Below are 25,756 nucleotides of genomic sequence, written 5' to 3' on the forward strand. Positions count from 1 at the left end.
TGGAACATAGTAGGCGTTCAATAAACATTTGGACTGTCTGACCTACTGCCACAGACCCTCTGTCTCTCCTCTCACAGGCAGGGTGTCATTGTCTATTTGTTTCTGGCTTCTCTGTTAGAACAAAAGCCCCCTGTGGGGCAGAAACCAGATCTAGTGTATCATCCTGACCCCAGGATCTGGCACTTTGAAGGTGCTCGGCAAAGATTTGTTTCATTCATCCCAGGAAAACAGACGTCTCTGGTCCAGTTGAGAATTTTCAGCAGATAACTTGGAGCCTCTGAGAAACTCTTTCTATTCTTCTGGGGGTGGGGGTGGGCAGGGGCTGGAAATTAGAACCTGGCCACGGCTCCCTGCAGCCCCATCCTCGCCCATCACCCTAGTTTCAGCTGTTGTCCTCGCCACCCCCCGCTGTCCCCTCCAAATTCTGCAGAAGGGGCCCTGGAGCCCAAATGATGCCTCATTAGCCCACAAATGCCAACCCTGTCGCCCCTGTGGGGGGCTTGCTGGCAGGCCTGGCCTTTAAAACACACAAGTTAATTCCTCCTCTGGCACTCGGCCTCATGGCGCCCCGCCTCCTCCTTTCCCTCACACCTTCCTCTCAGGGCCCGTTCCGGCTCTGCTCCCTGCTATCTGCACAGCAAGAACAGACTGTACCTCGCAGCAGCTGCTAAATATAGACCTGCATCAGCGGAATATTCCTGGCTGGGGAAATGGAGCTGGGGCTGGGAATGGCACCAGGGCAGGCTCCTGCAGTGGGGCTGAAGGCAAGGGGAGGAAAAAATCTGGTCCTTCCTGGGAAATGTCGGACAAGACCTTCTAGGACTAAGAACGTGGAAGACCCTAGGACAAGGACTTGATTTGCGCTTCTTCTCCTGCCTCGCTCGGTGCCCACTCACTGGCCTCTTGGGAACCGTTCCCGCCCTCCTGGGCTCTCCAAGCCCTCCCACTTGCCACCCTCTTCCTGATTCTCTGCAGCGGGGGATGCTCTTTCTTAGAACCTGGCCGTCCTCCTCACTTTCTTGGAATCTGGTCCTCCATCTGCTCACCCCCACCACCTCCCAGACTCAGTCCTGACCCCTCCCTTATTTCTGTCTCTTTCTCCCTTTCTGAAAGAGGATTGACTCTAAGGGCCCCCTCCTCAGGCTGAATGAATGAAGGCTTTGGTAGTGATAGCAGCCCCTTGGTTTACCAGTAGGTACCAGGTATTGTGCTGAGCACTCCATATGCTTGCTCTTCCCTTGGCCTGCACATTCCTTTCTAGATACCGACCAAGGGACTCATACCCTTCCTTCATCCATATCTCTGCCCGAGGTCACCTCCCCAGAAAGGCCTGTCCTATTCCTTCACCTAAATCTATCCCCTCACCCTGCTTTCTGTGTCTTCCTAGCACTCATTATGCTATAAATGCATATGCTTATTTTCCATATTCCCTACTTGAATTAAAGCTCCATGAGGGTAGGGCCTTGGATTTGCCTCCTGCCATATGCTTAGAGCCTAGAACAGAGCCAGGCACATAGCAGGCACTCACTAAAGAATTGTTGAGTGAAGGAAGGGACTCTCCCATTGGATCTTCACAACAATCATGTGAGATGGGAATTACTATCCTTCTTGTACACATGGGAAACCAAAGCTTAAAGAGCCCCAGTATTCAGGGAGCTCTGGGCCCATATTTCAGATGGCCTACTAGATGTTCTAGATGTTTCTTTCTTCTCCTCTCTCCTCTTAAAGCCACTATGGTTAAAAATGGAATTAATTAGCTCTGCATCAGATCCCAGGGCACATTCACTAATTCTTCTGCTCCTACTTTTTCTAATCCATATTCCTCCTTCTGTTTCTGTACACGGTGCCCCTTCCCATCCCAGGCCCCAAAGCTGGGAATCCCCAGATTCGTTCCTCAATCTACTCCCCTACATCCATCCAGGTGCCCAAGGTTTGCCCTTGGCAGGATCTCACTGTCATCCCTCCTTCTCCCTCCTCGGCATCTCTATTAATCTTCACCATCAATCCTGTGTCATCTCTGGCTCCCTAACTAGATGGATCAGGTTAAGGAGTCTGGGTGGGAGGCCGAGAAAAGGCGCAGGCCTTGGTGTTTGTCCTTTGGGGCTCTCTGCTGGGCATCCCAAGCTACGGAATCTCCCTGAATTCAATTCCTGCCTCTGAGCCATGCTAGAGAGAGCAGCCCGAGGGATCTTGTTAAAATGAAAACCTGAGCATGTCACTTCCCTGCCTAAAAGTCATCAATGAACCCAGAGTGCTGGTGAGGAGGAGGGGAAACAGGCGCCTTCCTATGTGGCTCTCGGGAGTGTAATCTCGTACATTTCGGCATTATCTATCCGGATTCCAAATGCATGTGGTCTTTGACCCAGCTTTTCTACTTCCCGAAAATTATCCTGCAGATACACTCACACAAGCACAAAATGATATATGTATGAGGTTATTCACTGTAGCATTGTTCGTTGTAGCAAAAGATTGGAAACAGCGTAAGTGTCCATCAATAGGGGACTGGTGAAATAAATTTTAGTGTATCCACAACAGCTGTTAAATAAAAGAATGAGGAAGCTCTTTATGTACTGATATAGAATAATCTTCAAGATGTATTGTTAAGTGAAAAAGGCAAGCAGTGTGTATAGTGTGTGTTTATAGCTACCATTTCTGTAAAAAAAAATAAAACAAATACATGTACCTATTTTCTTGTACATGCATAGAATAGCTCTGGAAAGATACCCAAGAAAATTACATTGGTTGCCGTGGGGACCCAGACTGGGTGGCTGGGGGACTGGAAGGGGTGAAGAATTTCCACTAAATGTCTATTTTGACTACTTTTAAAATTTTGAATCTTGAAATGTGTTATCTATTAAAAAAACAATATTTTTTTAAGTGAATGAGTCCAAGGTCTCATAGGATATATACATCAAGTGGCTACCTTTGGGGCTGCAATTAGGGGATGAGGGTGGGAAGCATCTTTCTTTCTTTCTTTCTTTCTTTCTTTCTTTCTTTCTTTCTTTCTTTCTTTCTTTCTTTCTTCTTCCTTCCTTCCTTCCTTCCTTCCTTCCTTCCTTCCTTCCTTCCTTCCTTCCTTCACATTTCTTTAATGTTAGAGTGTTTCCTAAAATGTATTACTTTTGCAAGGAAAAAAAAATGACAAAGATATTATGTGTAAAATAATACAATTGTAACTATGCTCATAGCCTGGAATCCTTAACTCCCCACCCCCCAAAAACAAATACACAAATGAAAACCCAAAACCTAGATCACACACACACACACACACACACACACACACACACACACACACCCTTTCCCATTACCCTTAGAATAAAATCCAAGGTCTTAAGGCTGGCTTCTACTAGGCCCAGTAGGGCCCCTGCCAGCCAGTCCATATCACATCTAAGCCGGCCTGCTTCCCCAGTCCTGAGCTGCTTACAATTCCCCTCATGCCTCAGGCAGTTCTTTCCCTCCTAGTTTTGCCTGCACCATGCCCTCTGCCTGGAGTGCCGGTCTCTGAATCCCAGTCTGGCCAACACCTTCTCATCCTTTGGAGATCAGCTGCTTCCGCCTCCCAGAACCTTGCATCCTAACTGCCCATGCATCTTCCCTTCGCCCCAACCCTCACAGGACTGTGAGTCCCATGATAGCATCTGATAAACATCCTGTGGTGTGCGGTCTCCCCTCTCCCCTTCACTCCTGCCCTGCCCCTCCCATCGCGGGGAGGGGGAGAACACCGCCCTTGGCATCAGCAGCTGCGCCCAGCTGCGCAACCTCAGTGAAGCACTTCACTTCTCTGAGCCTGTCTCCTGCTCTGCCCTCCCTGCCGCTCGGGCAGGGCCCCTCAGGGACATAATCAGGTTCTAAGTTCAGAGAAAGTGAAATAGGGACTGTGTTTGATGGCGTTGGGGGAGGGGAAGAAGCCAAGAAGCCATCCTTCCCTAATGGTCTCTGTCTCTGTCTTTCCATCAGATCCTTGACAACTGCCCTTTGAGCCGAGCTTTCACAAATGCTGAAAGGTGCCCTTCACCACCTGACCCTCCAAACGACACTTACGGCCGACCTCAAAGGGCTCCAGACACACTTGCCTCAATTTAGCTCCAAGGACAAGAGGGCCGCTTAGTTGCGACCTCGGAAGTCCTTTCAGGGCACCCATGGCGGAGGCATCCTGCCTCTTTGTTTCTCTGCGAGTCTTGCAAGTGCCCCCCTCCCCACGCCCCTTCCTTTTCTGTTCCTCAGCGGTTCCCTCTTTCTGCCTGGCCGCCCCTCCCGCCCTGCAACCCTGCAACAGGCTAGATGCCTCCGCGCTGTCCAGTCAGAAGGCTGAGAGCGGACCTCAGTCCATCCTCTGGCCCCGCCCCTCCGCGCCCCCCCGGCCCCGCCCCGCCCCTCACCGGTCTTGGGGTCCACGGTGAAGTGGTGCTCGCCATCCAGCACGCTGTACACCAGCCGAGCGCTGCTGCCGTACGTGGGGTCATCCGCATCCGAGGCCATCACCTGCATCACCGACGTGCCTGGGCCCGGGGGACCAAGCGAGACGGGGAGTCACCTGGGGCTGCTGTGCTTGTCCTCCCCACCCCAGGGAAGCAGGGGGAGGAGATCCAAGCTGGAGGTCCCGGAAGCTAGTCCCCTCACAGTCCCCATCCTCAGTCCCGCTTCCTGATCTGGGGCCTTCCTGTGGTACAAGCGTGACCACTAGAGTCAGACCTGGGTTCAAATCTCCCTTTGGTGGCTCCTAGCTGCAGGACTCTGGCAAGGGAAGGCAGCCTCTCTGAATCTGTTTCCTCTTTAGCAAATAGGGAATAATCCCAGTCTTTGGTCCTTGAGGTTGAGGGAACGCACTTTAAATTCTCAGTGCAGACGGGGCTCAACCTCAGTGGGCAATGCCAATGGTCATCTTCATCAGTTAAGGTCATTACTTTCAAACTTAGAGCCAGGACTGGAAACCAGTCACCTGACTCCCAAAGCAGGGGTCCTTCTACCCCACCCCCAACCCCTCTTGATTCCTCAAGGGAATTCTGTTTTTCTTCCCTCCCTCCTTACCCTCCCCACCAACAGGATGGGGATTGGGCAGCCCAGAAAGATAACCAAGTTCACTGAGGCAGTGTCTTTTGGATCTGGGGCCAGAGGATGGCTGGACCAGCTTTCCTTTTGGGAAGTAGTTGGCTGTGGGCCCTGGCGCCCTCCTTGCTCTTCCCCCGGGTGTCCAGACAGTCCCCCACCCCCAGACACACATGCACACACACAGACACACACACACACACTTCTCCACATGCTCCGCACGCTCTGCACGTAGGCTGCTGGGGAGAGTATAAATTGGATAAAAGTCCATCAAACAGCGGCAATTAAGTTATTGATTTTCGACGCTGCCTCATTAAACTGGGAGCTTCTCTCGGCCTGTCCCAGAGATGCCTCTAATTTGACATCATGTTCAATTTGACGAAATCAGGGCTTGGGACGTGAGGCTGGACAGGATGGGGGTGAGGGTGGGGTGGGGGAGGGGTGGGGTGGAGAAGCAGGCAAAGCCTTCTGGTCCATCTGAACCTTTCCAGAAAGGAGTGGGTGAGGTATAAGACCCAAGAGGGAATCAGTTAGGGCTCAGGATATGACCTAGGGGGATGAGACTCAGACATCACTTCAAGGAGATAGATGCCTTCTTTTGAGTGCCCTGCTGGTGAGGGGATGGGGCCCGGACCCCCTGAGGTTCTGGGTGGGGTCCTCCTGGGGCTGGGTTGGACTCTCTGGGCCAGGAGAGTGGCATGCTGGGAGGGAAGGCCCATTCACAGCTTGGCTAATGAGTGAGGCTCTAGAAATGCTACTGCAGCAATTCTGCTAAGCCCAGCCTGCCGCCCGCCTCTCCCGCCTCCAGCCTGGGGCCCTTGATCATTCCAGACAGACACATGTATTTATTTTTCACTCTTTTGCATTTCTCATTTCGCTCTCCATGCCCCCCCTCCCAGCCTGAGCCTCCTAAACTGGCCCTGCAATGCGCCTCTCTTTGGCAGCTCCTGCTCCACGTCAACCATGTCAGGGTTGCCCATAGAATCCAAAGAAGGGATTTGAGCATGCCCCCTCCCTCTTGATGCATGGTGCCTAGGGTCTCCTACTCATGGCCAAGGACATAACCCCAAGGTTCCTCCTATTATACAGAGAGAGGAGAAAGAAAGAAACTCCTTTTGAGCACCCACTACATGCCCAGCTTCACCAAGCACTTAAACCCATCATCTCTAATCCTCATTGTATTTCCAAGAAGCAGAGTGGGCCCCTCTAAGTTACAGGCAAGGAAACAGGTCAAACAGGTAAGAAGACTTGACCAAGAGCACAGAGAGAGGAAGTGGTAGAATTTGAACCCAGGACTCTGAGCTCAAACCCTGCTGGGTGATAGTCAGCACAGGCAGAGTGGCCCCGTGTACTGAATCACAATCAGGGATGACTCTGCCACCTACTAGCAGTTTTACCTTGAACATGTCACAAGCCTCCTTGTGCCTCACTTTTCTTATTTGCGAAATGAAGATGATGGTAACTACCAAACTCCGGGGATTGTTTTGAGAATTCAAATAGCCTTCCTTGTTCAGCACCGAGGACAGTGCCTAGCCCATGCTAAGAATTCAATAAATGCAGGTTGTTGTTGTCTTGGGAGGCACGGCATGCCCCTATACAATAGAACAATCATGCCTCCCTCACAGACATGCTGAAAAGGGAGAAGATATATAAAGCATCAGGCTCATGGTGGGTGCTCAATAAATAGTGGTTGTTGTAACTGTTATGAGAGAGGGTCTCCCTGTCACTCCCCTCTGCTTGTTCCCCCCACCCCTTGGGCAAGGCACAATGTCGGGCTGAGTGACGCCCCAGGGACATGGCTGCCCCCCTTCTCTCTCCCTGGCTGCATCCCAGGGACTCCTGCGGGGTTGATGGAATCATTTCCCCAATCCAGGATTCTTTATTGCAGCCATTACAGTTAATGCCTACACGTGGGGATGGTGAAGGGTCAGTGATTCACCACTGGCTCCCCAGGCTCCAGACCCCCTCCTACCTTCTTCACAAGTCAGCAGCTCCCCAGAATGGGCAGATAAAAGGGTTCTGCGCTTGTGGCTGTTACGGAATCACCTCGGGGTCATCCCCCCTCCATTCAGCAGCTTGTATTTTTATAATGACTATCACATCCACTCCCACCTTTAGTTCTCAGAGCAACTCCATGATGTAGATGCAGTGGTGTACTGGTACATGTGTAACCATCGGCTCCAAAGGCTAGAGGGGTGAGAAAGAATGCCTTGCCTTGTAGTGTTTGTTGATTTCCATGGTGTAGAGACTCTCACCATGGCCAATTTCAAGCTACCAATGTGATACCAAGTGGCTCACAAAACAGAAAATCAATATCTGCCTATTGTGAGCTGATACGGACCAACACAGTACAATCCTGCACCATTCCCATTTTACAGATGAGGAAACTGCTATGCATGGTGAAGGGTGAAAAATGTGAATAAATAAAGATGAAACCCTTTATCACATATCATTATTCAATGGTCATGATAGATTATGTTTATTGAATAACTCCTTTGTGCTAGATCCTATGAGAAGCACTTTATGTATGTTACCTCATGGAATTTATAAAATAGGCTTGAAGTAAGCTCTATTAAGATTTCCACTTTACAGATGAAGAAATGAGGCTGAGTGGAGTTAAGTAAGGAAGCCCTTTGTGCTTCAGTCTCCTCACTTGTGAAATGAAGGTAATATTACTGCCAAACTCTCAGGATCACTGTGAGAACTCAAATAGTTTTCCATGTTCAGAACTGAGTTCACTTGGCAAGGAAGCAGGAATGGCAGGATTCAAACCCAGGATGATCTGATGTCAACCCCCATTCGTGCCTGGCCTTATAAAGTAGGAGGAGGGAGGTCAGTAGGAGTAGGAGACAGGCAAGTAAGAGAGGGAAGAGTGGAGAAAGGGGAGGGAAGGATGAGGAGGGGAGTGGCAAGGAGTTCCTTGCATTCAGGATTCTCCCTGCCCACAGCTGGTCAAGCTCAGACTTCTAGAAGCAGGGTTGGGATTAGCTAGGATGAACTGGTCGCTGTCCGTGGTGCTGTCAGCCAACTCTTCATCTACGAGGGGTTAAGGGCCTCTAGCCAGGCTGGCATAGGAAACGTTGCCTAAATGATTCTTGGATAAACAAGATCTCAGAGCAGAGCTCCACATGGAATGTTAGATGTGGAAAGGTTGGTCCTTGGAGAGCACAGAAACCAGTGTTTCTTACCCTGGCTGCACATTAGAATCTCTTAGGAGCTTTAAAATAAAACTGATGCTGAGCCCCACCCCAGACCAATTCTCTAGGACTCTCCTGGGATGGAACACAGACAGGGGTATTTTTAAAAGCTCCCACAGTGATTCTAAAGTGCATCCCAAGCTAAGAACTGATGTTCTAGACCAAACCCCTCATTGAACTGATGAGGAAACTGAGTCATTGAGCAGAGGCAGAGGCTCAGTGACATCCCCCAGATTCTATCATTAGTAAGTGGTAGGGGAAGATTGAAACCCAGGTCTGTGCGGCCATCATGTCACCCTCCTGGATTCACTGTGCCTATACTGAGACTGACACCAGGAAGGAAGAAACAAGGACAACACATGCCACCAAGTCAGCAAAGCTCCTCCCAGGCAAAATCAGCATGAGACATCAGACTCTCCTGCGAGGAGATGAGATGAGGTGGGCTTTGGCATCAGAGAGTCTTGGGTTCAAATTCCACCACTTCTTCACTCTGTGCCCTTGGTCAAGTCTTTCTCCCTGTTGACCTCTTTCCTCACCTTTGGTCTAGAGGGGGCCCCTCTGCCTCCCAGAGATGCTCTGAGGACTAGAAATGATGGATTTATTTGGCTGATAAAGCTGGATATGTAGCAGCTCTCAGGAGTTTTTTCCTTTCTTGTCTCTGACTTTTCTCCCTGCTTATCTCTCTGAGTCTCTGTCCCTCTGCCCCTTGTCTCTCTGTCTCTGACCCACTTTCTAGCCTCATCTCCCCATGCCATCTTCTCTGTCACTTATCTCTGGGCCTGCCTCCTACCCTTCTCCCCCACCTCCTCCTCCCCTGCTGGCACATTCCTGCCTCTCCTGCATATCATTAGGCTGCCCTAGTCGGGCAGCTGGAAGATGTGAAGGCAGCGCTGAATGGGCAGAAGGTCTCTGGGACTGTGTGCTTGGCCTGGAGTAGGAGATGCCTGGGCACCAGTATCAGGAGGGAGGGGGCATGGCCACCCTTCATCTCTGGTTTATCTGGGTGGCTCTGACATGTTTTGCCATGGAGCCAGAAATGGAACCCATGGCCTGGCCCCCAAGCCAGAATTCTTTCCTTTCTTGTCTCTTATCTTTGTTATCTGTGAGGTCCAACTGCAGCCCAGACTTGGGCTCTAGAGCCCCCAGGGGGAGCTCCCATTGACTCAGGAGGGAGGTGGTGCTGCATGGAGGGAGCTCCAGGATTGAAGTCATCCCAGCCCTCTCCTGGGCTGTGTTGGCTGTGGGAAAATGGACCTGACTGGGCCTCAGTTCCCCTTCCGTAAAATGGAGATAACACGTCATCCTCCTTGCCTCCCTGGAGGAGGGAGGCCCTTTAATGAGATGAAAGAGATGAAGCAGTTTGGAAAAGAACAGAGTCTTCCCACAAAAGAACTAACGAACAAACGAACGAGGTGACCAAGTGTCATTATTATGAAGATGTTTGTAATTATTACCATCCTGCCTCTTCCTTACCTCCCTTTGCTGCCCTGCTGGGCCTGGGGAAACCCTCAGCTCACATTTAGCTTCTCAAACATTTATAAAAAATGAGTCCCACCCCCTGCTGCTGCCAGAACTGCACGGAATGCTTTCTATTAAAAATTAAAAACCACTTGTCGAATCCCTGGGAACGTTCAGATAACACGGGGAAACAAACCCCTTCTCAAACTCTCCCTCCCAACTCCCTCTTTGATCATCACTTATAATGCTGGCTCACGGGGCTGGCCTTCACAGCTTCCGGCTGCCCGGCCAGGGCAGCCTAATGATATGCAGGAGAGGCAGGAATGTGCCAGCAGGGGAGGAAAAGGTGGGGGAGAGGGGTAGGAGGCAGGCCCAGAGATAAGTGACAGAGAAGATGGCACGCGGAGATGAAGCTAGAAAGTGGGTCAGAGACAGAGAGACAAGGGGCAGAGGGACAGAGACTCAGAGAGATGAGCAGGGAGAAAGTGGGATAACAGATACCCAGAACTTCGGGAAGAAATCAGGACAGAGACAGAGAGATGAGCATCAGAGAGGCAGAGATACATAGAGACGGAGAAAATGGAACACAGAATGTGACAGAAAAAGGCAGAAATGCACAGATAAAGTCAGAAAGTAGACTTCTATAGAAACAGAGACAGGCAGAGATACATATTAAGCAAGAGGAGAGTGGGAGAGAGTGGGAGGGGGGAAAAGGAGAAGAAACAATTTTGGTTCAATGGGATGAGGGTGCCCTATGTTGCAAACACGCTTCTCCAGAGCCTCCAGTGACCTCTGGGACACTGTCCCCTCTCTTTCGCCTCATAGATTCCAGGCATGGACTCACCCATGAATGCATGTGGGGATCTAATCTGTACCCCCCTCCCCCAAGAGAGGGCTTTCCTACCATCCCAATTTGAGAAATTTATGCTCTTCTGTCCTTTACGCATTTAAGTGGAACCCTCCAGTAAGTAGTCTGGTCATCCTGTTTGTTTGGGACAGCAACATTGTAAGTATCTGCAATAGCATCCCTCTGCTTGTTGTAGAAAGCAAACTTTTTTTTTTTTTTATCATAATTCAGTTCCATTCAGTCACCCAACACAAATGAAGCACCCACTGTGTGCTGGACCCTTGAGGGCAGGATGGTGGCTTTGTCACCTTTGTACCCACTGCCGTGTAGACGCAGGGCCCAGCATAGAGTAGGTGCTCATGTTTGTTGAATAATTTGTTGATGGAAACGACAAAGAAAGGCACGGATACGCTCTTTGCTGTCCAGGTTCCCAGGGCCATGGGGATGACTCCTGAGGGCCAGGGCCTCTCTGCTCCTCCTCATCACCTCTCCCCACCAGAAATCTCCGGTCCTGTTCCCCCCAATCCTGGATGGTGAGAGCCAGTGCCGTTGCTAGGCAAGGAGATATTGCACATATAGATCTTCCTGGACTTTAATTAAAAACATCTTTAGAAGTTGTCTCTGCAGAGGCCAGCGATTGATTCCTGGCTTGGGCCTGAGGGCTGCTGAGCCACACTCTCTCTGGCTGCAGATAGGACAATCAGAGGCTCCCAGCTTGTTGCTGCCCTCCCCAAATGAGGCCCTTGGGGAACACACTGCCTCCTGCCTTCCTCCTTTCCTCCCTGCCACTGTCCCCCGCCAAGCACTGGACTCAGCAATCAGATAGTGTGCTCTTCCAATCTTATTTCCTTCCCCTTGTGAGCCTCAATTTCTTCAGCTATAAAGTGGGCATGTTAACGCTTGGCCCAAGTGCTCCTGGTGGGGATGAAATGAGATCAGGGATGTGAAAGTGCTTTGCAAGCTGTAAAGTCCCTGGGCATGGCTGTTTCCCACTAGAGCCGAAGCAAGTGGCTTGGATTCTACTTCCAGGTTCTGGGTCCAGTTCTGGTTCTAGCTCTTACTCTGGAAACTCAGGCAAGTTACTTTATCTCTCTCTGCATTTATTTCCTCATTGGTTAAATGAAGACAGTAATACCTGCCCTGCTTATTTCCCAGGATTGTTGAGAATAAAGGGAAATAGATCCGTGAAAGCAGTGTTGGCTGACAGCTGTTATTTAGTAAATGTCCCAAGAAGTGCGGCCTGTACTACAAAACAGCCTTTCCATCTATTAAAGATGCTGCTCACTAAGGAACTAGAATACATGGGAACCCAGCTCTGGTAGAGCTCCTGCCCATGTCCACATCTTGTTGAACCCCAATCCCATGGTCCAACAATGCCAATCCTATGCCCAAAACTGCCCCATTCTCCTGCCTTTGCTCACAGCAGACATCACTAATCGTTTGTGGTGCTTTCTCCTGAGCTTGAATGGGGCCTCAGACTGTCTCAACCAACCCTACAGTCACTATCAATTGATCAGAGATCAATTGACCCCAGAGATGAAACTGATCGGCCACCACTCTGAGGTCAGGCGAGGGTCTTGCTCATCTTTGCATCCCCACATACCTAGCAAAGTGTCATGTACACAGTAGGCACTAATGTTTATTGAATTGAAAGCAACTGCTTATTTTTCTATCCCCTTGGGGCTATATACATAGATAAAGTAGGTGCTAATAAATGTTTGCTAAGTTAGGTGACTCATCTTTGCAACCCCTACAGAGCCAAGTACACTGGAGGCCTTGTACATAATGGGTGCTAATAAACATTTGTGGATTTAATTCAATTACTTATCTTTACATCCCCTGCAGTGCCCGGAATAAAGTAGTGGCTAATAGATGTGTGTTGGATTGAACTTCTCATTTCTGTATCCTCAACAGTGCCAAGCATACCATCTTATACATAGCTGGCATTCATAAGTAGGTGGAGTCGAACTGGGCACGAAAGCCCTACGAAATCTTGCTGTCCACTGGTCAGGTTGTGACACTTGTGGGAAGGGGTCTGGTGTCCCCAACATTAAGAGATTGTCTAGTCCAAGCCTTTTCTCTCAAAACTCACTCTTGTTGATTTCACCTAGCCTCAGGCTTTAAGTTCCTTCTCTCTGCTGATGACGTCCAATATTGTATCTCTGACCCTGATCATGCTCCTGACCTCCAGACTCAGAGACCCAACTGTCCCCTTGACAATTCCACTTGGATTTTTTAGTAGACATCTCAATCTTAACATGCTCAAGAGTGAAGTCTTGAGTTTGTGCTTTAATCTTGCTCTTCTCAGAGCATTCCTCATCTTAGCAGCTCCATTCGTCCAGTTGCTCAGGCTAAACACATCATTACCCTTGGCTTACCTCTATCTCACTCCCCATATCCAATCCCTCACAAACCCAGTTGGCACTGTCTTCAACATGCATCCAGAATCCCATATCTTCTCACCTTCTCACCTGATCTGAGTCCCCATCACCTTTTGCCCGCGACCTGCCTCCTCACTAATCTCCCTACTTCCAACCTTGTCCCTTACAGCCCATTTTCGACATGGTGGCCAAGAGGCCAGCCTTTAAAAGTTTAAGTTGGATCACATCATTCATCGACTCTGTATCTCAGAGTACAACCAAAATCTTTAAAATGGCTACAACGTCCTACAGGATCCAGTTTCCAGTACCTCCTTTGATCTCATTGGACATGCTCCTCCCTTCACTTACTCTTCTCTCCACCCATACTGACCCCCTGCTATTCTCAAACATGACAAACACACTATGCCTCAGGACCTTTACACTTGCTGTTTCCTCTGCCTGTGCATTCTTCCTTCAGCTTAGTGGTTCTCCAAGTGTGGTTCCTGAGCCAGCAATAACAGCGTCACTTTGGAATTTATTAAAAATACAAATATTTCTAGTGGCCGGACCTACTGACTCAGAAACCCTGGGGGAGAAGGGGCATCAGTCTGTATTTTAACAAGCCCTCCAAGTAATGTGGATACACAATACAGTATGAAAACTACTGTTTCAGGGATGCCTGGGTGGCTCAGGGGTTGAGCATCTGCCTTTGACTCTGCATGATTACGGGTCTGGGGATCGAGTCCCACATCGGACTCCTTGTGAGGACCCTGCTTCTCCCTCTGTCTATGTCTCTGTCTCTCTCTGTGAGTCTCTCATGAATAAATAAATAAAATCTTAAAAAAAGAAAAAAAAAGAAAAAACTGTTTCACATAGCTCCTTGGTTCCTTCAGATCTTTGTTCCAATGTCCTCCTTTATAAAGAAAGGCCCACCCTGATTCCTCTATTTAAAATAGCACTCCCTCAGTATAATGCCAAATTCCCTTGGTTTCACAGCATTTATATACCACAGGACCTCTAATATACTGGCTTGTTCATCTCTTTCCTGTCTCTCTCTCTCTGCTCTGGACGTAGGCTTCCTAAGAATCCCCAATGCCTGGAACAGTGCCTGGCACAGAGTAGGCACTCAATAAACATCTGTTGCATGAATGAAGCCCCTCAATACTTAGAAGGGAACTTGGTGCCCAGAGAGAGGCAGGGACCTCCCCAAGGTCATGTAGGGAGCCAGGCCTCCTGACTGTCAGCTACAGGACCTACTTTGCTGCATTAGGCTCAGCTTGGCTGGTGTGCCCCTCCTCAGAAGTGCGGCTCATTGGAGGCCCCCGGCACACTTCCCTTCCTTTTTAAGCTGTGAGTGGTTTAATTTGCGAGCAGTGCTGTCTTTCATGTCCCAAGCTGTGTCCCTGCTCCCTCTGATCTTCGAAGCTGCCCAGACCCTGGTGCCGCTTGTCAGCCCCGCCCTCCTCAGCCCAGATCAGGAGGCTCAGTAATTGTGTCTGATTTTCAAAGCTGCCTGGAGTCTCCACGAGCACCCCGGTGTCAGATTTGCTTCCTCTTCAAAAAGTTGCTTAAATGAAATAAACTAATTTAATTTCTGTTTCCTCCTTCTCCCTCCCGGGTTCCTTGGCTTGTCTGCGTTGAATCCAATGCCAGACTCTTTCCTGAGCAGAATGTCAGAGTCCGTGGGCTGGGAGGGGGAGGGGAGGCAGGGCAGGGGCTCTTCAGGCTGATACTCATGAACCCGGGGCTGGCTCTGCTTCCTACAATCTGGGTGATCTTGAATGTGTCCTTGCCTTTCTCTTGGCCTCAGTCCCCCCAAGTGTGACACAAGCACTCTTGCCATTCCCAACAGCCTGGGAGGCAACTCTTGGCTGGCTCAGGCACTGACTTGCTATGTGACAGTAGGCCCATTTCTCCCCTCCCAGCCTCAGTGTTCATATCTGTTCAATGGGGATGCTACCACCAGTCCCCCCACCGCTCACAGTTGAAGTTGGGAGTGGAGTGATGGATGAGCACCTGGTGGATGCCTCCCTCTGGAGTCCCCTGTCCCCACCTATCTTCCAAACTGTAGCAGAGGGAGCTTCCTAAATTCCATGTCTGCCCACATGGCTCCCTTGCCAAAGCCCTTCCCAGCTCCCATGCTTCCCTCAAGTCCTTCGGGGGTGGCTCCTGCTTTCACCTCCTGCCTCACCTCGTGTTACCTCTCTGGCCTCTTCCATGTGGAAATGTGCAGGTCCATTTGGGATGAAGAGAGAGGCAGGGCTGTGATTTGAGTCAGTGAGTAGGGGCTGCTGGACCGGGGATATCAGGGGCTTGAGGTGCCCCTGACTTGCTAGGTGACCCTGGACACGTCATGGCCTCACTGAGCCTCAGTTTACCCCATTTGCAAAACTGATTTCTAAGTAATCACTGGGCTCTGAAAGTCTGTGGGTCTTTGCTACTGACAACTTCTGATGCTCTCTCCAGTGAACCTGTATGTTGAAGTGCCTTTTGTAAGATCTCCACTTGGCTGTCTAATAAGTACTTCCAACATTAGCACTACAGCAACCAAACTCCCGATGTCCCTCACTCAGTCCCCGAGATCTGCCCCTCCCGCTGATCCTCCCATCTCAGCAAATGGAAATCCCATCTATTTAATTGCCCAGGTCAAAATCCCTGAATTGTCTCTCTTTCAAACCCCACATCCCATCCATTAGCAAATGCTTTCAGCTTCTTCTCAAAATATATCCCAAAGCCGACCTCTTCTCAGTACCCTTACTGGTCCCACCTTGTTCCAAGCCACCATCATTTCCCACCGAGGTAATTACAATATACTCCTCTGCTTCTGTCCTTGCCCCACGCCCCAATCCCACCACAATTTGATCGTCATAGAACAGCATGGGATCCTGTTAAAACTAAGTCATATCATGTCACTCTGCTGAACAAGCCTCTCTACTGACTTCCCAGCTTTCTCAGCATAAAAGTTAAAGCCCTGACTGTGGTCCACAGGGCTACACAATCTGATTGCCTTTCCACTTCTCCTTGTGGCTTTTGCATGGACTGTTCCCTCTGCCTGGAATGCTTTTCCTCCCAGGACCCATCCTTCACTTTCTTCAGGTCTCTGCTTCAATATCATCTCAGAGAAGCCTTCCCAGTCCAATGATCTGGACTTTCCTTACTGCCTATCTTCCTCAGCTGAAAGGTTCCCTCCGTGAAAGAGAGGCTTGCAGCCTCCTTGACACTCTGTTCCCAGGGCCCAGCACATAGTAGGTCCTCATACACACTTGTCAAATCAATAAATTAATATGCTCAAAAAAAAAAAAAGACACATAGCATGGCATACGCATGCACAGGCCTTAAAGTGTCATTTGACCAGCCATGTACATGCACACACATGTGCAAATGCATACACCCATCAGGCACACGTGCACCCCTGTGTGCGTGCACACCAGTTTGCACCCACCTCCCTGCCCCTGCCCTCACTGTTCCGTGTCCTCCCACTGTCCCTCTGTGTCCACCCTTATCTCTGGTGCACTTCCCTCTCTTTCATTGCTGGCTGCTGCCTCTACCCACCAATCTGCCAGATTTAGCCCAATCTGGGGAGGCGGGGGCTGACAGCACCCTCTCCCACAAGCTCAGACACCCCTGCCTCTGACATGCATCAGCAGAACTGGAAGGCCCAGAGAGGGGCAGCTTGGAGGCCATGACCACAGTGCGGCAGGGATGGAATGAGGTGTCTAGGACTGAGGGCCACTGCTCTCTGCCCAGCCTGGTGTGCAGGTGCTTGGGCTAACCCAGTGGGTAAGAAGATGGCTGTGCCCCTTGCCCATGACTCTGGCTTCTCCCAGAAGCCCCGGGCTAAGGGCGCCCCACCGTGGGAGCAGGCATATTTATCCAACCTTTAGCTACAGTGTCCCGCTGCTATGTGAAGATGAGCCTTTGCCTGAGCTCTCCTCGCACATGGGGGTTCTGGTGTGTGGGCCCCCATTTTACACGTATCACTGTGCGTTCCCAGCGCCCCTGCACGTTAGCAGCCATACCCGGGTAGGTGCCGCTGAACCACTGTCTGGGGCTCAGTCATTTCTGTGAACCTGTGTCCCCAGGGGGCTGGGGCTGGGTGTGGCTGGGGTCTCTGGTGGGCAGGGCATGAAGCTGTCTGGATGCTGTCGCACCTGCTGCTGTGGCGACACTGATGGAGCCTGGCCCGGGGAGGGTCATGTCTGTTTGTGGCTTCTGCCCATGTCTACGTAGGTGGCTGTGTCTGTGCATAAGTTCCATCTGTGTGAGGGGCTGTTTGCTGAGTGGTGTTGTACATGGTTCTGTGGGGTGTGAGGCTGTCTGGTCGTGTGGTTCAGCCTTGTTCCAGCTGTGTTCCGCTTTGCTTGTTCCCAGTTCTAGCGCACCCGCCTTCAATTATGCCAGCGCCTGTGGGGGTCTGTGGCCAAGGGCTGGGCGAGGTCTGCGCAGAGCCGTGCTTGTGTGGGGCTGTGTACAAGTGGTCAGCTGAACTTGTAGGCTGTTCATGTACGTGCCTGAGGTCATGTGTGTGCCAGATGTGCAGCTGTGGCTGTGCCATCACTATTGCCTGAGCCCATGTGGGCACCTGGGCTCATGCCCGTACTGTACCCCCTACTGGGGCAACAGCCTCAACTCTCCCCAGATCATCAGTCGGTCCCCAAAGCAGACTCCCCCAGAACCCAGCAGCTCCCCATATCCTGGCCCCTGGCTCAGCCTGGTGCCCCCGGAGCCCGACGCACACCTGTAGGTGAGAGCTCGGCAACGCTCCCGATGTAGGGGCCGTGCAGGAAGCGGGGTTCACTGTCGTTAATGTCTTGCACCTTGATGATGAACTCTGACTCGGGCTCCAGCAGGCGGTTGGTGGCACGATCCCGAGCCTGAGCCCTCAGCGTGTAGAAAGTTTTCTGCTCACGGTCCAGGCGCTCCATGGCATGGATGTCTCCGGTCAGCTCATCAATGAGGAAGATGGTCCCAGCGCCCTCGCCCGAGATGGTGTACTTGATGGCTCCGTCACCCTCATCGGAGTCTGAGTGGATCTGGGGAGGCAGGGAGGAAGTTCAGTGGGTCCGGGTTGAGGCCTCGGGAGTCTGCACCTCTATCAAGGTTCCAGATGGCTGTCTCTGACTCCCACTCTGAGATATAGGTCCATCGCCCCTTTAGCCCCCCAAGACTCTGAGCTCAGCATGTAGTTGGGACAGGGGGTGAAGGGAGCAAAGAAGGAAGAGAATGCATATTGAAGGAGAATCTACTCCATGCCTGGCACCGTGCAAAGCCATTTCCATACTTATCTGTTCAGACTTCTTTAAAAACTTTTTTTCAAGTCCACAGAAGGCACTAGCACCTGCCTGGCACCACGGGACACATGATATTTGTCAGCCAGCCTGGCGGGGGCATTGCCATACAGTGGTACTGCAGCAGGGCCCTGGCTGGCCAAGGCAGGACCCTCTGGCTATTGGATCATGGAGAGGTACAGGGGGCAGACGGAGGGAACGGGGGTGAGGGAGAGGAGAGAGACCATTTACCGCAGGTGGGGAGCTTTTTCACTTTCTTAATGACCGCCACAACCATACTCGTATGTACTAGCTGAAAATCAGCCCTGCCCGAGACGTAATAAGTGTCCAATAAATGGTAGCTATCGTTGCTATTATATTATTTACTAAATGTTAGCTATATATAACTGGGATTTAATCCAGGCACCGTCAGGCTCCAAATCCCAGGCTGTTTTCACTGAACTGAGATCTCTTAGGGAAGAAACCGGTAGCAAGCTTGTTACCCAAATAGAAACCCCTAGGTCCTGATCCTCCAATGCCCACAAGGCAGCTCTAAGCAGAGGGAAATGCATCCGATGAAGCTGGTGACCTTGGGTGGGTCCCTACTCTGCTCTAAGCTTCTGTAGAGATGGAGTGTGAGTGACAGATTCCCTAAGGCCCCTTTCAGGCCAGGATGCCACGTACCCCAGCCCACTCGGCAGGACAACAGGTGCCAATGAAGTCGTCACGAAGGGGGATGAAAGCCCACCCCTTGCCACGCAGAAGAAGCCCGGGTATAAATTCTGCTGGTGGAACTCTGTGTCTGAAAGGTGGATTATAGAAGTGCCATTTGGAAGATTGAATGGCCCATAAACATTTTCATATTTCATTAGCCGATTAATGGGCATCTCTCTCTTTTTGGCGAGTCTGCTGATTCTCAGCAGAAATTGCGGGGAGTAAATGGAGGCGTCTGGTGGAACCTTCCCGGGTCCCCGTCCTGTTATAGATTGCCCCAATTAATGCCCGTTCTGGGCTCCACTGAGAAGCCTTCTTCCTGTCCAGTTACTGTTAATAGATTTCTCATAAGTGGCTGGATTGTAAAAACCTCATAACTCAGTTTAATGCCCCCAATAAAATTATCTCAGGACGTCAGCCCTGAATCATTGGCAGTGCAGGGGATGAAGAGACCTGTCTCTCCTGTTTGCTGTTTATGCTTTCCCTCCACCTTTGTCCAGGGCACGTGGCGAGGGTGAACTTGTCCCTTCAAGTGCCTCCATCCACTTTCCAATCAGACCTGTCCTCTGGTTATTTAGTCAGCCAGCACTGCTGAGCTGTGTGGTGGAACAGATACCATGTGGGGGAATGCTTCACAGCTGTAATCCTATTAGTTTTCATCTCTGCCCTATGAAACACTGTTCTTCCCATTTCTCAGATGAGAAAATGGAAATGCAGAGAGGGTAAGCCCTTTGCTGTGTCGCACGGGTAAGTTCAGGAAGCCAATCTCCTTTTTTTTTAAATATATATTTTAAAATTTTTATTTATTTGAGAGAGAGTGAGAGAGCGAACACAAGTGGGGAGGGGCAGAGGGAGAGGGAGACACAGGCTCTTAGTAAGCAGGGAGCCCCACATGGGCTCAATCCCAGGACTCTAGGATCATGACCTGAGCCCAAGGCAGATGCTTAACCACCTAAGACACCCGGGTGCCCCAGGGAAGCCAATCTCCTGATCCCAGCACTCAGTAATGTTCTGGCCATAGGCTTGGTCCATTCCTCCTCTCTGTTTTCCCACCTGAAAAATCAGATCAAGCCCTCCCTAGCACAGGTGTGGTGAGGACTCAATGAGATCCTGTTTGTAATGACCCGAATCTTCTGTAGACCTTGTTGCCCTCTCTTTCTGTCCCGTGGGACTCTATCATGTCTCTGCAGACCTTACTTACATGTGAGCTCAGACCCTAGACAGGGATTGCTCACGAGTGAGGAGTGGGGAGGAGGGGGCGGAGCCACCAGTGGTGATGTCACCAATGTTCTTCTTCCGTGAAGAATGACACGCTGCTCATGCGGTGGCCCAGAGGCTGCTCTCTGGGGACTGCAGAGTCAGACAGGGCTGAGCGACGGGGGCAGGAGCTGAGAGCTGGGAGCTGTGGGTTTGAGCTGGGCCAGGGCTGCCTGCACTGCCTGCCCTGCCTGCATGGGTCCTGGCTCCGGATCGAAGAGGGTGTGCCTGTGTCTCTACCCCTTGAAGGACATTTCTCAAGACTCTCAGCTGTGAGTGGAGGCTGGAGGACAGTGGTCTTGTTTACGGAGTGCCTACCACGTGCCAGCTGTGTTGCGGGCCCCTGCAGAAATCTAATTTAATGTTGGAGTGCCCACCGTCGTATCCCCCTCTTCCAGGTGAGGACACTGAACCCGACCTATGTCTGTTTGACTCCGAAAGTCCAGTCTGTCCCTCTGCAGCCTCTGCAGATCTGTTAGCCTGGACACACCTTCCGCCTTGTACTGGCCTCTTCTGCCTGAGTCTCCACTTCACTGAAACTTAGAAAAGGACTTTGTGTTTGAGGACAGCTGGGTGCCAGCTTAGGTTTCGCCACTGGCCCGTCACATGGCCCTGACCAGAGACTACCCCTCTCTGAGGCTCAGTCTCCTCATCTGTAAAGGACACAATGTGACTCCCGTGCATTCCAACAATTCATAAGATAACGTGTGGAAGCTCCTGGCACTTAGTAGGTGTTCAATGCAGATTAGTTCTCTCTCCTTTTCCCATCCTGAGCTCAGGAGGGACTGAGGGTCACCCACTTCATCCCCTATCTCCTGACACACCACCATAGACTAAAGTCCTGACCCATTGGAGAGACAGGGGGATCATCATCTAGTACTTTGTCTTTTAAACTTGGCTTGTTTCCTCTTTCAGGCAGTCCTCTCAGGTGTCCTCCTCCCCACCCTCCCCCATTTGGTTGAAGAGCCTTCGCCCAGCTCCATGCACACTCCTCTCTGCTCTGCACTCCCCTGTAATACCTCAGTGTGGCACAACTCTCTCCCCAGCTGTTCTGGGCGTCAGGGGTGCCAACTAACTGACTCATGCCTGTCTAAACTCCCCATGCCTGGCACACATAGATGTCCTGACCAGGCCTGCAGAGAAAATATGGGGGAAAGTGAGAGAGCTGAGTGTGTGCATGTGTGTAAGAATATATGCAGGTGAGGGTGTGAGATGTGAGCTCCTTGAGGACCAAGCATATGACTGTTCGTTTCCTTCTACCCAGCACATAGCACAAGGCATGGCACCAAACCAAATAAATGAAGAATGAAATATATGACAGTCACCACAATTTCCCACTAACCTTCTGGGATTTCTGGAGGATCTGGTCACTGTTAAATCCCAGGTACACATGAGCTAGACTAGGGAAGTCACCAGACACACTGCTAGACCCTTTACCACAACCTCACTGACATCTCATCATGATCTTGTGAATCAGAGGTATTCTCTCCCGACTGCACAGGTCGACATGCTGAAGATCAGAGAGGGCCTACATCCTCCCTAAAGTCACACAGCCAGCAAGGGGCAACCCTGAGGCTTGATTCCACCTCCTGGGTTCTTCCACCTGCCATCAAGTGCGGACAGCCCCAGGGGAGATCCCCGCCCCCCAAGCCCCAGCCCTAGATCATAAACAACGTGAAAAACACAAGAGTGATGGCTTCTCATCCCGGGGGGAACTGAAAAATGGGATTTACGAGGCCATTAATTACTTCCTCCTAATTAAATCAAAATTAAATGCGAGCAGAGGTACGTTTTCCTTATTAAAGACAATTAAACGGACAGCACGGCTACGCAAATAAAACGAGTCCAGGATTTAAACGGAAAGCAAATCAAATAAAGAGCCTCCCCTGGAATGAGGGGTCTGTTCATGCCTGTGCTTCTCGTAAACCAGGAGTTCATCAATTTTCTTTAAATATTAGCAACTTAATTAAATCTGCTCTCCTCCCCACTTTAATCCTGCTGTATATCTAAAATAGATCTCACCGCCCACAGGAGTTGGTCATAAGTGCTGACCCCATAATTCTATCTTTTAAAAAAAAATTAAAAATCCTACAAAATCCACATCCAGCTGACAGAAGCCTCCAGGGAAATTATAGTTCGGAAAAGGGATTAGTCAAAGTACCCAGATTGTATGGAAATCTGGGAGGTTGCTTTGAGGGTGGATGTTGTGGGCAGGTTAGGGGAAGAGGTGGGCCAGGCTGCCCAGGGAGCAGGACAGCGGAGGGAGCCGCGGATGTGGGGCCTTGGTGACAACCACGGGCCCCAGCGGTTCCTGTGGGTGCCGACAGGAGCCTGGCGGTGAGTGATGGAGAAGGCATTTGTAAAATAGGTTACTGTTGGGCGCCCGGGGTTCACTCGGCGGATGGTGCTGTTGCTAAGCTACCTTTGGAATTCGACAAGGACGGATGCTCCGAGCGGCTCCCTGGGGCGGGGGACCAGGAAGCAGTGAATTCACTGAAACCGTGGAGAAGTCTTTTCTCCCGCAAAGAGCGAGACAGCATGGTACGAGCATGTGTGTGTGTGTGTGTGTGTGTGTGTGTGTGTGTGTGTGCACATACAACTGCCTGCACAAAGGTGAGGTTTGGCTGGAAAAGGGGACAGGTGGTTTTTAAAAGTCCAAGCTCAGGGATCCCTGGGTGGCGCAGCGGTTTAGCGCCTGCCTTTGGCCCAGGGCGCGATCCTGGAGACCCAGGATCAAATCCCACGTCAGGCTCCCGGTGCATGGAGCCTGCTTCTCCCTCTGCCTGTGTCTCTGCCTCTCTCTCTCTCACTGTGTGCCTATCATAAATAAATAAAAAATTAAAAAAAAAAAAGTCCAAGCTCATACTCCTCATATTCCTATTGAATACTGCGTGAGGGGCGGGCTTAGCGACCCCTTCCCCCTGCCCCCCACCAGTTGGTGGGGAAAAACCGGGACATCCGGTTGCTTGAGAAGACTTTCAGGGTTGGGGGCAGGGGTTCACAGTCACTGCGATGCTCAAGCTGGTGGAAATACCAGGCAGACCTAGAATAATAAAAGTATAATAATAAAAGCTAACACCCAGCACACGCCGGGTGCCAGGCACTGGCTCTTCTAGGCTCATGACATGCGCGAACTCAGTGATTCCTCACCACACAACCCATTGAGGAGGGGAGAGGAACAGCCTCACTCAACAGATAAGGAACCTGAGGTTCAGAGAGGTTAAATAATGTGCTCAAGATCAGAGAGATAATAAAGGGCAGAGCTGGGATTTGGGCCCAGCAGCCTGGCTCCAGTTGGCCCCCTCGAACCACATACTGTATACCACTTTTCCAAAGAAAGTGTGCTCTGGGCAAATGTTTGCAGAGAGATGGAAACTTCTCTCTCTTCCCTGCACGAGGAGGGCTCTGGACTAAGATGGGGAGGCTCTGGGTGAAGGTGACAGAGGGGAGGATAACATGGTCGTGGCAGCAGTGGGGATGTTAGGAGAGGTGGGCACAAGAAGAAAGACCTGGGCACAATGCTTGGCTCATGGCCAAGGGCAGTCACATTGCATTGGGCCCCACGCTAGTATCCAGAAATCTGGTCTCTTGGATTGGTTCTGTCACTGTGTTGCTGGGTGACCTTAGCAATGATATTCTCTGCCTCTAGCCTCAGTTTCCCGGTCTTACAATGAAGGGACTTTACTAAGGCCTCAGACTCTGGTTCCTGGAGATAGAGATAGGGTTCCCGTCATGTTGTTGAGATGCAAAGGACTATCGGGATGCAGCGCAAAGTGCTGAACCAGTGATGGGTTCTCTTGTGTTTTCAGGACTTGGGTGGCTGGGGAAGCCTCGGAACTCCAGCTGCTGGGCAGAGAGCAGAGCTCAGGTACCTGCCAGCATGAAGCTGATATCTAGGCAGATGCGTGCGAGTCCTTCCCTGTCTCTCTGGGGGTTTCTTGGACCCAAATCCACCTCCCAGGCCTGTATGACCTTGGACAGGTTTGGAGATGAGGCTGGGATGGGCCTCCGACACACGCAGGTTCAAGTCCTGGCCAAGCCTCTTGCCCACTCTAGGGCTTTGCCCTCTCTCCATCTCGGTTTCCTTGCCACACTAGGGAACGATGATTTCTACCTTGCAGTTTAAGGATTAAGTGCTTCATATGAGAATAATGAGAAAACAACAATGAACAGCCAACCAGGCTGCAGGCTGAACACTGTATACACTGTTTTCTTCCTTAATCCTTTCAACGACCCTATCAAGTGGGCTCTCTTAGCCCCCCTTTTACAGATGAAAAGACAGATTCAGAGAGGTGATGCAACTTGCTCAAGGTAATACAGTTCATGGGTTGGCAAAAGCAGGCCAGAAGCTTAGGTGTGTCTGGCCCCCAAGCCTGCATTCTTAGTTATCTCACCAATCTCGCCAGACCTGGTCTGGAACTGGTCCCTCCTTCCCCATCCCCTCACCTCATTCTGCCAGCCCCACCATCTCACTGCCCTGGCTGGGAGTCCGTTGTCCTAGGCTCTGTCACTAGTTTGCCAGGTGACCTTGAGCAAGGGCAGGTATGGAGGGCAAAGTAGCCAAGAACCGGGGATTACTGTGTCTAGACCAGAGAAAATCTAGGTTTCCTTCAAGACAAACCCAGAGATTTACATCAATGCCTTCCTCCCCTCCTCCAGCCCTGAGTTTCTGACCTGAGCAGTTGGTCAGCCTCCCAATCCTCAGACCTGTTGAGCACACAGGAAACTCCAGAGTTGGTCCCTCCCCTCCCTTGACTCTGCTATCAAACATGTTTGGAAAGCTGACTGGCCTCAGCAGAAACCAGAACTGTGCCCTACCAGCACCCTCCACTTCAATACCTCCACTGTTGACAAGTCTCTGACTAAGCCAGGCTCCCTAAGGCCTCCAAGTCTTTGCACAGCCTATGTATGCCCTCTTCCTCATCAGCCCAACGATCTCCTACTCATACATCAAAAACCCCATTCATGGGATCCCTGGGTGGCGCAGCGGTTTGGCGCCTGCCTTTGGCCCAGGGCGTGATCCTGGAGACCCGGGATCGAATCCCACATCGGGCTCCCGGTGCATGGAGCCTGCTTCTCCCTCTGCCTGTGTCTCTGCCTCTCTCTCTCTCTCTCTGTCATAAATAAATAAAATATTAAAAAAAAAAAAAACCATTCAGGTGTATTCTCCTCCATGAAGCCAGCCAATGGATACCATTTATTGAGTGCCTACTCAGTGCTAGGTGCTGACCTGTGAAGCTTTCCATACCAGAGCATCTCTGCTACTCTGGGGAGCCCCCCAAACGGCAGAGGCTGGATCTTACTTGCCTTTGCCTCTCCAGCCTCATACCCATGAGGCACTAGGAATTGAATGGCTAAACAAAAGCCATATCCCAGCTTCATATATCCCTAAGGCACAGATCCTTAGCCACAATTAACCAGCATTTACTCAGAGAGTTTAGAAAGTAGCTTTCATTCATTCATTCGTTTGTTCATTTAATTGCAAACAGTTTATGAAGAATGTGTTCTAGGTGCTGGATTTAACAGTGTACAAAACAAGCACAGTCTGATAGGAAATATATACATTAATTGCATAATCAAACAAACACATACATAATGAAGTGTGATGAA

General features: G+C 50.7%; 1 protein-coding gene across 4 annotated transcripts in view; it reads right to left on the bottom strand.

Moving 5' to 3' along the window:
• Nucleotides 1-25,756, bottom strand: part of CDH22 (cadherin 22) — a 67,658-nt gene that overhangs the window by 40,796 nt on the left and 1,106 nt on the right. For 3 of the 4 annotated variants that reach the window (XM_025470290.3, XM_049100685.1, XM_049100686.1), the window contains exons 2-3: nucleotides 17,647-17,941; nucleotides 4,380-4,499 (exon numbers count right to left, since the gene is read on the bottom strand). In XM_025470290.3, the coding sequence (XP_025326075.1) occupies nucleotides 4,380-4,499; nucleotides 17,647-17,941 (415 nt within the window). The remainder of the gene's footprint in view (nucleotides 1-4,379; nucleotides 4,500-17,646; nucleotides 17,942-25,756) is intronic. The other variant, XM_049100684.1, reaches the window with a different exon arrangement.

Source organism: Canis lupus, chromosome 24 (genome assembly GCF_003254725.2).
Source record: "Canis lupus dingo isolate Sandy chromosome 24, ASM325472v2, whole genome shotgun sequence".
Lineage (NCBI taxonomy): Eukaryota > Metazoa > Chordata > Mammalia > Carnivora > Canidae > Canis > Canis lupus.